At 43.9% G+C, this 13436-nt stretch overlaps 1 protein-coding gene across 1 annotated transcript in view; it reads right to left on the bottom strand.

Annotated features, from left to right (window-relative positions):
• DNAJC3 (DnaJ heat shock protein family (Hsp40) member C3) overlaps positions 1 to 13436 on the bottom strand; it is a 40781-nt gene that overhangs the window by 12292 nt on the left and 15053 nt on the right. Inside the window, exons 5-9 of the mRNA XM_081858180.1 lie at positions 5104 to 5256; positions 3889 to 4070; positions 1921 to 2040; positions 282 to 387; positions 76 to 196 (exon numbers count right to left, since the gene is read on the bottom strand). Coding sequence (XP_081714306.1) covers positions 76 to 196; positions 282 to 387; positions 1921 to 2040; positions 3889 to 4070; positions 5104 to 5256 — 682 coding nt within the window. The remainder of the gene's footprint in view (positions 1 to 75; positions 197 to 281; positions 388 to 1920; positions 2041 to 3888; positions 4071 to 5103; positions 5257 to 13436) is intronic.

Below are 13436 nucleotides of genomic sequence, written 5' to 3'. Positions count from 1 at the left end.
GGCAAAGGGAACAGCTAGATTGCCCCATGCTGCCGATTTCTGTATAAAAACCACCCGCTGTCCTTGAATTTTTACCTTCCTCATATTGCTCTTCCAGCAAATACGCTTCCGCCCTGTCTTTGAGAGCATTTATGTTATCTGGTTCCAGCTGCAAAACTTCTGTGCAGAGCTTGATGGCGTCGGCCGACTGCTGGTTCTGAAAAGGGAAGAGGGACCAACCGGGTCAGTGCTTGCATTCATTTCCGACAACAGCAACAAAAAAGATGAAACTAAACATTTACCTTTGAGAAGCAGTGGCAGATTCTCTCTTTGGCTCGAGTGGTGTAAATGGGAACTTTGGACTCGGTTTTCATCACAGTCTCATATTTATCAATGGCATCTTGGTACCTATTTACAGCAGACGGCAAACGGTGGTTAGTTTAAACTGGGGGCTGGGGGCTTTCAGCCATGGTGGAGTAAAGGGCAGGAAGGAGTGCCCAGGCTCATTTGCGTAGCACTAAACTGGCACAGCACTGCAAGCGAACCAGGCCTTGCCTCCCCCAAGGTTTGGCATTCATTTACCTTTGCTACGAGTGGGTTACAGAGCACCGTGGCATTTGGAGCACACTCTGTGCACAGCACATTTCCTGTCTTCCAAAGCTTTGGTTTGATCTTGTTTCCCCCAAGAGCTAACAATCTGACGAAGATTTATTTATGGGCAGCTGCAGCATTTTAATTGCAAATATGCTGTGATCTCCACATTTAAACGCTGAGACATTAAAATGCCGTTTTAAATAAGAGATGGCATTTAGTGCTAAAACTAACAGCCCTGACACTTTAATTTACTGGGGAGATGAATAACTACGTAAAGCTTTCCACAGAGGCCATGTGGTAAACCTCTCTAATTACTCACAAAGCCAATCGATTCCCCATTTTTTTGTATTTATCAGCAACTGGAGTGATAATGAAGCTTTTGCTTTTCCCCCCTTTGTCATTTCTGCAGCACTGCGAGTTGCAGGCTTACCCACTTCTTGGCACCAGAAGCCGTGTGTGTGTGTGTGTGTGTGTGTGTGTGTGTGTGTGTGTTTATGTGGCCACAGAAAACCCACCACACATTCTCTAATCAATATCTGTGAAATGTTTAGTGCTGGCCCTCTTATGAGCCCCCTGAAAGGCTGCATAATGACCATCAAACATGCAGAGAGCAATGCTTCAGCCATTGTTCGGGGCTGCGGTGGGGATCCTAGCAATGAGCCTAATCACAACCGGATCAGTATGACGGGGGAGCCAATAGCTAGAACAGAAACAAAGACGCCTCTGAAATTCAGACAAAAATAACATGGTAGGAAATGTGGAAACTGGAGCAACAAACCAATGGAAGATGGGCCTGGTGAATGTTTTGGGGACACCAGACGCTGTAGTCTTACTGAACATACCACGAAGCAGAGCAAGGCAGGCACCTCAGGCAGCAAATTTGGGGTGTCATTAAAGTGTAGCGCTTAATTATTTTATGTATTTTTTTCTGCCAGGGAAGGGAAAGGGAGCTTGAGAGATTTTCCACCTCAGGTGCCAATCTAGGTGAGGTTAGTAATCTGAATGGGAGACAGTTGTGAGTCTAATATACATATAATAAAATGGAAAAAAGAAACCAGAAATTAGAAGGCAGCACAGAAAAAATCCCCAATAAATACACCTCATGCCGTTCGCATTTGTTGTCTAACAAAACTCAATGGCATGGATGCATTTTATTTGGGATTTGGCCTAGTAAGGTTCCCACCCAGATAGAAAAGCAAAAATCTCCTATTACCAACCATGATAAGAATCACAGGCCTGAGTTTCTGTCTTCACTCTGAAAGAGTTTCCCAGAGTAAGCCCATTGCTTGTGTGTGATCCAAGAAGTGGCATCCGGCCTCACAGAGCACCTAACAACTAGTACCTTACCTGCCTTCTTGGATGCGTTCTTCTGCCGACAAAATCTGCTTATTGAGTTTCTTCACTTTCTTGTAGTGGGAAAAGCACTCCTTATGGTCTTGGTCAAGTTTCAGGCATTCACGCACTTCACTTTTTATAGGGGGAAAATGAGAAAGGAGGCAGCGAATCAGTTTTATTCTGCGGACAGCATGCTAGATTTTAAAGACCTGGATTCAAATCTTGCTCCTAAACTCATTTTGTGTGTGCCCCTTCACAGGTCACACTTACTCAGATTCATTTCCTCTCCTGAAAAATTGGGATATTAAGGGTTTTCTCAAAGGCCTGTGGTATATATGTAAAAAGAGGAGTGGGACACAATCTGTTTCCTCCCACTGGGGATACTACAGGGTTCTTTTCAAGCTAAAAGCTACTCTGGAGCTTACTAATTTAGTCAGTCAGGCAACCCCTGGAATTTACATTCTGGGAAGAACTCATTTTAATCATTTTCTCTCCCTGCTTTATTTGCACTGGATTGCCAACACACAGTTTTCTGAGGTTCTAAAAGTGGGCAGGGATACGAGGGACCGTTTCTGAGGTTCCAAAAAGCCCTTGTGGGTAAAGTGTTTAATTTAGCTTTCTGGCGTGGGATGTGATGCCTCTGAAAGATCTCCAAAGAGAGAGTGATATTTTGGTTTTAGAAGGCAACTTGCCTAAAAGCAGAGGCTCACGCACCAGCTGAGGACTAGGAATTGCAGATGGGCATCATAAGGAACAGGTGGGGTTCTGAACCCTGTGCTTTCCTCCATGTTAAATGTGGTGGATTGAGGAAGCACTTTTGGAAGAAAATTGGCAGAGGAGCGGACAAAGGTGCTTCGCTCATCCTTCTCCTACCTTCTCCCTCGAGATGTGAAGGCCAAAGGGAAAAAACCGAGAGAAAACTCTTCCTGCCACAGCCCACCCAATTTTTCCCAGGCCCCACTTAAGCATTTTGAACCCTCCTTTCTCTACCACCCCAATCCCAAAACCCAAAATAAGATTCAAGGGAGGGTGTTGCTGGGGGATTTTCAATGAGGAAGTCATAGGCTTGGGAGGAATAAATGTTTCCCTGAGCTATTTCTCCCCAACATATGTCTCCCAAGCTCCTACGATACCTTGGCAAGCAGAGATTTTGTTTCTGCCAAGGCAAAGCATATTTCAGATAGAGCTGGGTTAACCAGATTTCCACCTTTACAAGCAGTGAATTTCAAAATAGCTTTTGCTGATTTAAAGGCTTGCAATTTAATATTGGATAGCTGTGTATTCCAAGATGCCGTTTCTGAATAAATCAATGCCAGATATTTAAATGTATTAATTTGGTTTATGATGTGTTCACCCAGGTGCCAAACATGCTTTTTAGGGTGCTTCCCAAATTCAATGACCTGCGTCTTATCATAGTTTATAGATAAAGCATTCCTCGTGCAATATGAACTTAATTTTGCAAGCCGCTGTCTCAGGCCCACCTGGGTTCTAGGAACAAGTACTAGGTCATCAGCATACATTAAGACTGAGAGTTTTGGTCGAGAATTGTGACAGGGGCAAACTGTAGGCCCTCCAGTTCTTTAACCATGTCATTAATATAAAAAATAAACAGGAAAGGCGCCAAAATGCATCCCTGTTTGACTCCAGTAATGGTCTTAATTCTAGTGGTGAGATGGCCAGCCAGATCCACCTTTACTTGTATTGATGTGTCAGTGATTTGATGAGAAATAATAGATGGAGGGTCTATTATCATGTCTTCTCCTGGAGCTTTACTGGCTAGTTGGCTTACGATTAGCCTCTTAATCTGATTGGCAGTTCTGATAACTGAGTATAGTAAACTTGTGAGGGTAAGTCAGGATGGGGCCATATATTCAAAGCATATTTCCAACCTGTGCAGATTTGGGGCGGGGACACACCCAATTACTTCTGAGGAGACTTTTGTTTTATTTTTGCCCTTACAGGTAATAATAGTAACCTTACCTCAAAGACATTTCGTGGTCTCCCAGCTGATAGTATATAGTGCTGATCTTATAAAATGCTTCGGTGTTATCGCTCTTCAATGTGGCAGCAGCTTTTAAATCACTCAGGGCCTTCCCGGGCTCCCCTTCCTTGATGTAACATTCAGCTCGAAGTTCCCGCATCTCTGCAGCCCAAACACAAACCTTGAGAAACCAAAAATGAAAACGAGACTTTGGTCCAAAACGTTTGTTGTTGCATTATTATTTTTTACAAAAAGGACAATAAATGTACTTTGATGCCGCCTCTATGGTGAGGCAAAGATCCATTTCTATACACATTATGAGATTATTGGGTTGCCTTTGTTTGTGTCTTTATTATGCATTTTGAATTTATTATATTGTGATTTTATGTTGTGAGCTGCCCTGAGATCTACAGGTATAGGTAAAGGTAAAGGGACCCCTGGCCATTAGGTCCAGTCGTGGCCGACTCTGGGGTTGTTGTCGTGGAAGCCAGCACACAGCATCCGGGTCATGTGACCAGCATGACTAAACCGCTTCTGGCAAACCAGAGCAGCCGTATGTACAACGCATTGCAGTAATCTTCTTTCCTGTTGTAGAAGCGGATGTGAACATTTCAGGAGAGAGGCCACTTTCAGAAGATAAGAAAACACTGCTGGATCAGGCCAATGGTCCATCTAGTCTAGCATCCTGTTCTCTCACTGGTCAACCAAGATACCTATGGGAAGCCTTAAAATAGGATCTGAGCGAAACAACACCTTCCCCATTAATGATTCCCAGCAGCTGGCATGCATATATATATATATATGTATATATTAGTTTTGGTTGAACTGATTGACATCCTATGCCTTTTTAAAATGTGGCTCTTTGGGGGGGGGCATGTTATTGGGTTGTTGTTCTTATTTTGATTATATATATTGTGGTTTCTATGTTGATCTTTTCTGTGAACCGCCCTGAGACCTATGGGTATAGGACGGTATATAAATTCTAATAAATAATAATAATAAATGATCAACCTAATTAATTTGTTGAGGCAGTAATCAGTGGTGAAATTTCAGCCATTCAGGCAATTAGCCAGATGCTCACTATGACCTCAAGCTGAACTGATCTGAGGACTTTTGAGTTATATCAAGGTAGAGTTTGTTAAGAGGAGCTGCTCATCTGCCACCTGCAGAGCCCACAATTATTTCTTGGCAGCCGTTTCCCCTCTGAGACTTACGTTCAGAATTTCATCCAAGAGACCGATCACGGTGTAACAATCCCCCGTGAGATATGCTGACTGCGCTTCCGAATGTAGGCGCTGCATCTCATCAGACTTCATCAGCTGGGTGCGGGCTTCTGTGTCTTCCTTATCACTAGGATTAGACTGAAGCTGCAAAAATTAACAAAGACAAAGAAAAGTTACACCTGAAACGGAGGCAGAGCTGTCTTTCCCATAGGGCTTAGTGGTCCGTTGTGCCAGGGTGCTGGCCTCTCAGGGGCGCCCCAGAGAGTTGGGGAGCTGCGTGGCTTTGCTGGCGGCCTCCCCTTTCCCTGCACGCCCACCAGCTGAGCACCGTCAACCATATGGCTGTAGGGCGTGCAGCTTGCCTCCCAAACCTCCTCGGGAGGAGAGTGATCCCTGCAGCGGCATGGGGGAGAGTTGCGCACACACAACCCATGGCTGGCAGTGCGCAGCTTCGCGCCCCCCATCTGTGGTAATTTGGGGGCGCTGAGCGGATATTTGCACCCCGGCGCCGCATCTGTTAAAGACTGCCCTGAACGGAGGAATTCTACAACCCATCATCTGCCGTGCACAAAGCAAAATGATGCCACTGAATTCCTTTTGGGAAATTCTTGGGGCTTGTTAGTCATGACTAACTTAAAACTTACTGTTTTCAATGGGTCTTTAGTAAACATGACTAAGTCTGGATATTACCCCCTAAACAAAAAGATGAAGAACCTGCAGATGTAGCTGAACTCCAAATTCTATCATCACTAGCCTTTATTTTTGGAGGTCTATAATCTCTAGAGGCCATCAGTTGTAGGATTTAGATTTTATTGTTTTTTGGAATATGGTGCCAGGAGTTGCTTTGAACGTATGACAACACCCCAATATTTAATGTCCTTGATCCCAAGATTTTACTCACCATCTGAACCAAATTGGTTCAGCCAAAACAACTGATGTGCAGAGTTGAACAAAAGCTTTGTTTAGAAAATACACACTGGCTCACACAATTATAGAAAGAATGTGAAATAAAAGGCCACAAGCGTGCAGGGGAAATACAGAATAAAAGGGTTCCTTTCACCTCCAAAGACATGGAAATTTGCTAGTAATAGAGACAATGTGTCAGCCTGAATCCCAGCAGCTAATCCAACCAAATAACCCAACTTAGCAAAGCACACATCCCTCCCACAGACTATTTCACTATAACGGCTAAATAAGCTGTTGGGAGAATACTGTAGTGTTAGAAATAAATTATGTGCATAAAACAAGGCAAAAGGCATGTTTTATACAGAAGGTCAGACTACTGAATTTGGGGTTGAGGGAGGGAGAGAGAATAACTCCAGGATATTAGAGGATAAAATGTTATTTATTTTAAAAGAAAATGTGTGTAACATATTGAAATTTCAATATGCATTGCCTCATGTTATGAATACAAACATAATTTCTAAACAAGCCAAATGTTCTTTATAGCCACCACCTATCGCTGAGGAGGTCTGACCTTTCGATGAAACATCATGACGCGTTCCCTTTGGACAGCAGATTCCAGAGGGGAAACAATTTTCATTTCTCCAACCTCCTTCTCTGTGCATCATTTAACACAAGAAAGGAAAAGGCAGAAAGGAAAGACAGAGAGATTGAGAGAAAGAGAGGGATGGTGGGTGGGAGAAGTGCTATTGTACTCCAGGTGCAAAAAAGCCCAGGGCTGTCCCTGTCACCCAGAGTTAGCTGATGAACGGAAGCAAGCAATCACAAACCAATTAAAAGGGTTTTTTTAAGCCTTCAGCTCCTGTCATTGCTATTTTCTGACATGCAGTTCTTCAGTCATTTAGACTGTGAGCCCTGCACACAAGGCAGGGCCTTACTTTTGTCTCCGAAATGTTCCTGGTGTATCTGACACTTGAACAAATAATAAAACGATGATTAAGTTCCCCCACGTTCAGAACGTGCACTCTTAAAAGGCGTCTTTAGCCTTTTGATTTATGAAAATATATTTATCATGATTACGGAAACACTTGAGCGCTAACAAGAAAGCAAACAAGGCCATACATCCTCCTTACTTCCCCCGCTAGTGAAATCTGCGAGTTCAAGGGGAACAAAAAGAGAAAGGTACACACAAAAGTGGTATCGAGGCTGGGAAATAGGAGGAGACGAGGTAAATGTGTCACGTTCCCGAGTTTCATTCCAACAACAGCTGTAATATCTTCATAGGAAACCTGGTGCCCTTCAGATGCTATTGGGCTCCAACTTCCATCTGCCCCAGTCCACATGCCAAATGGTTAGGGGTTCGGGGAGTTGTCTTTCAACAAGTTAAGGTGTGTATTAACCTGTAGATATTGCAGGGGGGAAACGCTGGCTGGTGCTGATGGAACTGGAATCCAACAACATCTGGAAAGACAGAAGTTTCCCATCTCTTGAAGAGCCGTGTTTCTCAAACTTGGGTTGGACTACAATTCCCATCATCCCTAGCTAACAGGACCAGCGGTCAGAGTTGATGGGAGTCATAGTCCAAAAACAGCTGGGGACCCAAGTTGAGAAGCACTGCTTCAGAGGATAAATCACATTCCTAGCTTAGGGTTACCAGACGTCCCTGTTTCCCGGGGACAGTCCCTGGATTTGCGAATAAGTCCCCGAACAAATTCCATCCTCGGAATGTCCCCGGATTTCATCTAATATCCCTGGCAAATTAGCGCAGGGGCTCTCAGATGCACCTTCTGGGCTGCCTCCACCTTCCCTGACCCCAGCTACTAAGCTGTGAAGGGAGGCTTCATGCTGTCTATCGGAGCAGCCTCCCAACTGCTACTTGCGTGCAAGCAGGAGCGGAAGCCTCCCTTCCCAGCTGAGGCATCCCTGCCCCCTCCTGCTTGCACGCAAGTAGGAATGGGATTGGGTCTGCTCCAATGAGAAGGGAGGCATCACGCTGCCTGAGCCTTGCCACCGCTCTCGGCCCTCCTTCTCCACCTTCCATGCCTGATCCGCCACGCACTGCTTCCCCATCACCGCCACCAAAGAACCAACAACTCAGTGGCTGCCCAGGCTCATGGAGAAAGCAGACAGAATCCTCGGAGGAAGGGGAAACGTGGCGGTTGAGGTCAAGGCGGCGGCCACCCCTCTGCCACCGCCATCGCTGCAGCATCAACATCCTAAACGTGTAGTAATTAATTAATTAATTAAGTGTCCCTGGATTCATTGAAAAAAATCTGGTAACCTTAGGGTCGAAAAGCATGGGGAAGTGAGGTAACAAGAATCCAAAAAAACACACAAAAAAACCCCTGGACATACTGATGTATTAACAAGCCATTATATGGGACAAGAGAACTGGGGAACACCAGCTTTTCAGACCATACGCATTGAAGTTACAGTCCTATGCACATTTACCTGGAAGTAAGCCCCACCAAAAGGATTTACTTCCAATTAGACATTAGATTGTGCTACAAAAGATTTTGCTCCTACATCCCAGCACATCAGTGACATCCAGTTTGCATCATCCGCCACTTGTCTGCGTGGTCACTGTGCAATATAAATGGCCTAATATTTACATCGCTTATGGGTCTGTAGGCTTTTTAGTGGCCTCCTGTCTCTCTCAGGAAATTTACCCTTTTACAGAAAATGTCATACTAAGAAATCATCACCAGGATAGGGAATATCCATCAAAAGTTTGTCAACTTAAGCTTTCTAGCCATAAAAATAATGATGCCAGCAGAACTTGTGGCTATAAAAAATATACTGCAGTGACCTCCCTATAGCAAGCTAATGTAGGTAATAAAAAAAAATCATTTAGTACAGCTTAATTAGCAGTTTAACAACGGTATAAAATAGATGAGATGGAAGTGGTCAAACTGCTTTTAAAAATTATTTGCATGTGCATCTCATTTCTGCTTTATGAATCTATTTGCTTTGTTAAGCCAAAAACACAGTGACATGTGTTGGGTTTAACAATTTGTCATACTGAGCTTCATCAGCTTGCATTTCTAGCCTGCATATTCCTAAGGTTGGTGTCATGTAATTTATCAGTTTTTCATAGCTAACCAATCTTATAACCCACAGTGCAACATTTTAAAAAAAAAATAAATCCATAAAACACCAGCAGGCACATTAGAAGTCGTTTCATCAATTTCTGAAAGCAGATTTTTAAAAACCTCACACACACAAAGCAAATAATTCAAAAGAAACAACAACAAATTCAAAACTTAGGATCTGTGTGTGGTTTCCTTCCCCTCTCTTTTCTTAAACTGCTTTGAGAATCAGGGCTTCATATCTGCCTAAACCTAAACACCTGACACCCACACCTTAACAAACAATGTCATTCTATGTACATTTACTTAGAGGTAAGTCACACTGTATTCAATGGAGCTTAGTCCCAGGTAAGTGTGCCCAGGATTGCACCCTCACGCCAGGTTCTCTCGCGTATGTTTATCATTTGGTCTGCCTACACTTGGTAACTGACAGCCATTAGCCCCATTTATGGGTTGCTTGTGTGTTTGGCACTCCAATGTTGTGGTGAAGTGGTTGGAGTGCCAGGCTAGGACCTGGAAGACCAGGGTTCAAATCCCCACCCTCCCTCACTGGGTGTTAGAATTCCTGCTCCGTGACTGCAGTCATGGGATTGTTGTCTATCACATGGCGGTGTATGTTTTGACTCCACAGAGTGGGAAGTGACGGAAACAGGATGTTTGTGTTACTGTGTTCTGTGAAGTGGGACTATTGTCCTTTGTTCTTTTTCTCTTTGCTGCCTGATGCTAGAGAGAGAGGGAGCCATGTTGAGGCTCCGTGTGTGCTTATATGTAAATAAAGTAGATTAGCCAAAATGCTGAATTGCTGAGGTCTGTTACGCAAGCTGCAAAGACTCTGTGGATGTCAGTTTCTGTTTGCCACTGTGCAGCTGCTTAGAGTCACGAGACTCTGTTTACATTCCAGAGACCTTCCAGGCTGTTGGAAGTCTTACGGAAGACAGGAGATGGATGTGATGTTACTGGTTTCCTGTTCTTTTGTTCTTCAGTTGCTCTCTGCTCTCACAGAGAGAGGATGTATTTTTTTTCTGTCTGCGTAGCTTAGAAAATAAAGCATAAGCATGTAGCCATAAATCTCATCACTTCCGCGTGCTGCTTTGATTCTCTGCTGAATGGGGGATGTGCCTGGAGCGTTATCAGAGGCTCAGGTCATCAATCACGTCAGAGACGATTCTGGAAGACTCGGCCGGAGGAGGATGAGCTTTATCAGCTCGATCGAGCAGAGATTCCGACAGCAGATGCCTAAGTGTGCCGGTGTCGGTTGGCATCAGTCGCTGTGATGTTCAGGCTGAAGAAAGCTTTTGAAGTTCCTGAACGATCGACCAGGAGGGAGAGAACATGCCAGTCGGGCATGTGTCTCTGCCAGGGTCCTACTCGGGTATAGGCTGAACTCCTGAAACTGGGTGCCCTTGGGCCAGTCACTGCCTCTCAGTCTAACCTACCTCACATGGTTGTTACAGGGATTAAATGTACACCAAAGAAAAAGTTGGGATATAAATGCAATCAAACGAGCAACCCATCAGGAGTGGAGCTGCAAAGCTCTCCAACGCCATCATCACATGCCATGGCTGGCACCAAAGCAGCTGTTAGGCAGAGGAGGAGCGAGTGGGCAACTGGGGAGTTCTGGTTGGTTCCCCTCTTGCCTCTCTCCTTCCCAGCACTAATCTGGAGGAGGTCTACATAAAAGGAAAAACCCGCTATAAATAAGTCAGAAACTGAATCGTCATAACAAAATTTTAAAAATGCTATGTAAAAATTGCAAATATTTTTTTGCTCTCTGGCGCCATCTGGTGGCACCATCTGGTTTTGACTTCGCATGACTTTAGGTTTGCGCAAAGGGCTCTTTCACCCTAATGCAACAAATCAGAGAATTATAGAGTTGGAAGGGAGCCTGAGGGTCATTTAGTCCAGCCCCTTGCAATGCAGAAATATGCAGCTGTCCCATAGGGGGATTGAGCCTGCAACCTTGGTGCTATCAGCACCATGCTCTAACCAACTGAGCTATCCTGTACTATTTTTTCTTTTTTTTATGAATTTTTTTATGGTTTGGAAAGTGACAGGGAAATGCATCGAGATGTGTAAACACTCCGCAAACACATCAGGATGAATGTTCATTGCTGCATAACTGTCCCGCAAACAAATCAGAACTATGACTAAAATAAATAATAATTGTAAAATAATAATAACTGTAAATATATAATAACTAGGAATCACATTGTCTTGAGAGAAACACTGGGGCCTATTTAAAGCAGAAAGGCTTGTAATAATAATAATAATTTATTATTTATACCCTGCCCATCTGGCTGAGTGTCCCCAGCCACTCTGGGCGGCTCCCAATCGAGTGTTAAAAACAATACAGCATTAAATATTAAAAACTTCCCTAAACAGGGCTGAATTCAGATGTCTTTTAAAAATAGGATAGCTGCTTATTTCCTTGACAGCTGAAGGGAGGGCATTCCACAGGGCGGGCGCCACTACTGAGAAGGCCCTCTGTCTCGTTCCTGTAACCTGGCAATTAGGGAACCGCCAGAAGGCCCTCTTCTATTGGCTAGGCAGCATTTTAATCAAATAGGCAGGATACAAAACTTAACAGGACATTCTGCATTAGAAAAACACAACTGACAAGAAGCTGACAAAAGAAGCTGGTCTTCAATAATAGTCTTTGCTGGCCTCTAGTGGAACAATACAAAATGAACAATAAGTTTTCCACTTGTGGTTCCCGAGAGATGATGCCTGTGGTCTAGTGTTTCCCTTAATTTGCCATACTAGGAATTGTCTGAGTCACCTTCCAGTCCCTGTGCTATCAATTTCAATTTTGTATTGCAAGGAGCAGCACACTGCACCGCTATGCCGCCAATAATCCCCTTGTTATTAAAATTCTTGTTTGTTATGCACCCTCTGCCAGACCTCCTCTTCATTACAGTGGTACCTCGCAAGACAAAATTAATTCGTTCTGCGAGTTTTTTCGCCTTGCAAATTTTTCGTCTTGCGAAGCACGGATTTTGGAAAGGCTTCAAAAATCACCAAAGTCTTCAAAAACCTCAAAAAAGGCTACTACACCGCGTGCTATGAGTTGCTCCTCGAAGTCAAGTCGCAACTGCACCCCCTGGGTATTAACGGTTTTAAGAAAAAGGAAACAAACTTGCAAGACGTTTTCGTCTTGCGAAGCAAGCCCATAGGGAAATTCGTCTTGCGAAGCAACTCAAAAAACGAAAAACTCTTTCGTCTTGCGAGTTTTTCGTCTTACGAGGCATTCATCTTGCGAGGTACCGCTGTATACGTATTAATGCCATTTTAAAAAGACAGAGAGGGGGCAAACTCACCAGGGCCCAATTCACACACAGTCCCCCCACTTGGGACTGATCACACATTCACCCAAATTACCACAGTGCAAAAATCTTTGCAGTTGCATATATTCCACACAGCATAAGAAACACTTAAAAGATTTCCATTGTGCAGCATGAAAGATAATCCCTGTGAAATCTACATTTCTGCTTCCTATTTTCCTCTGGAAGCCAGTTGACAAGGGGTGGGATTTACTAAGAGCTCATCTATTCCAGAAGCCATCTAGAAAAGCTCTCCTTTACAGGTGCAGTCTACAGAACCACCTCACACCACATAAAAGACAAAACAATCTTCCACAGAGCCAAACTTTATGGCTTTAGCAGCACAACTGGTTGATGAAGCCACCTGCCCGCTTTTAATTCCTTACATCTGGAGGGCTAAATTTATTCCTCCAAGCAACACACTAATTCTACTTGAAAGGCGCCACACCGTAGCTGCACACAAAACGCCACTTTAACTTTCTCAAGGAATGCTTATACGGTAATTTATTCTGTTTATAGCCTCCCCTTTCTAAAAAAGGTTTGATTTGCAAAAAGGCAAATGCTAGAAAGTATGATGCTATATTTAATAGGCGTTTACACAGGCACAGAAAGACCAGAAGCTACCAAAAGTGTTATCTACAATGTGAGAGGAAAACGGTTTCTGAAACTGGATTATCATAGGAGCACCGGACCCCACCCCACCCTATGATGATAAAGGATAAGTAAAAGAGATAAGCATCTTGCAAAGGAGCTGCTATATACAGTGGTACCTCGGATTACATACGCTTCAGGTTACATATGCTTCAGGTTACAGACTCCGCTAACCCAGAAATAGTACCTCAGGTTAAGAGCTTTGCTTCAGGATGAGAACAGAAATTGCACGGTGGCAGCGGGAGGCCCCATCAGCTAAAGTGGTACCTTAAGAAAAGTTTCAGGTTAAGAATGGACGTCCGGAACGAATTAAGTATGTAACCAGAGGTATCACTGTAACTCCAACTTAAATATTGCCAAT

The sequence above is a fragment of the Podarcis erhardii genome, assembly GCF_964252035.2.
Source record: "Podarcis erhardii genome assembly, chromosome: 4".
Taxonomy (NCBI): Eukaryota; Metazoa; Chordata; class Lepidosauria; order Squamata; family Lacertidae; genus Podarcis; species Podarcis erhardii.
The sequence above is the reverse complement of the archived record's forward strand: the minus strand, read 5'-3'. Positions and strand labels throughout refer to the sequence as shown.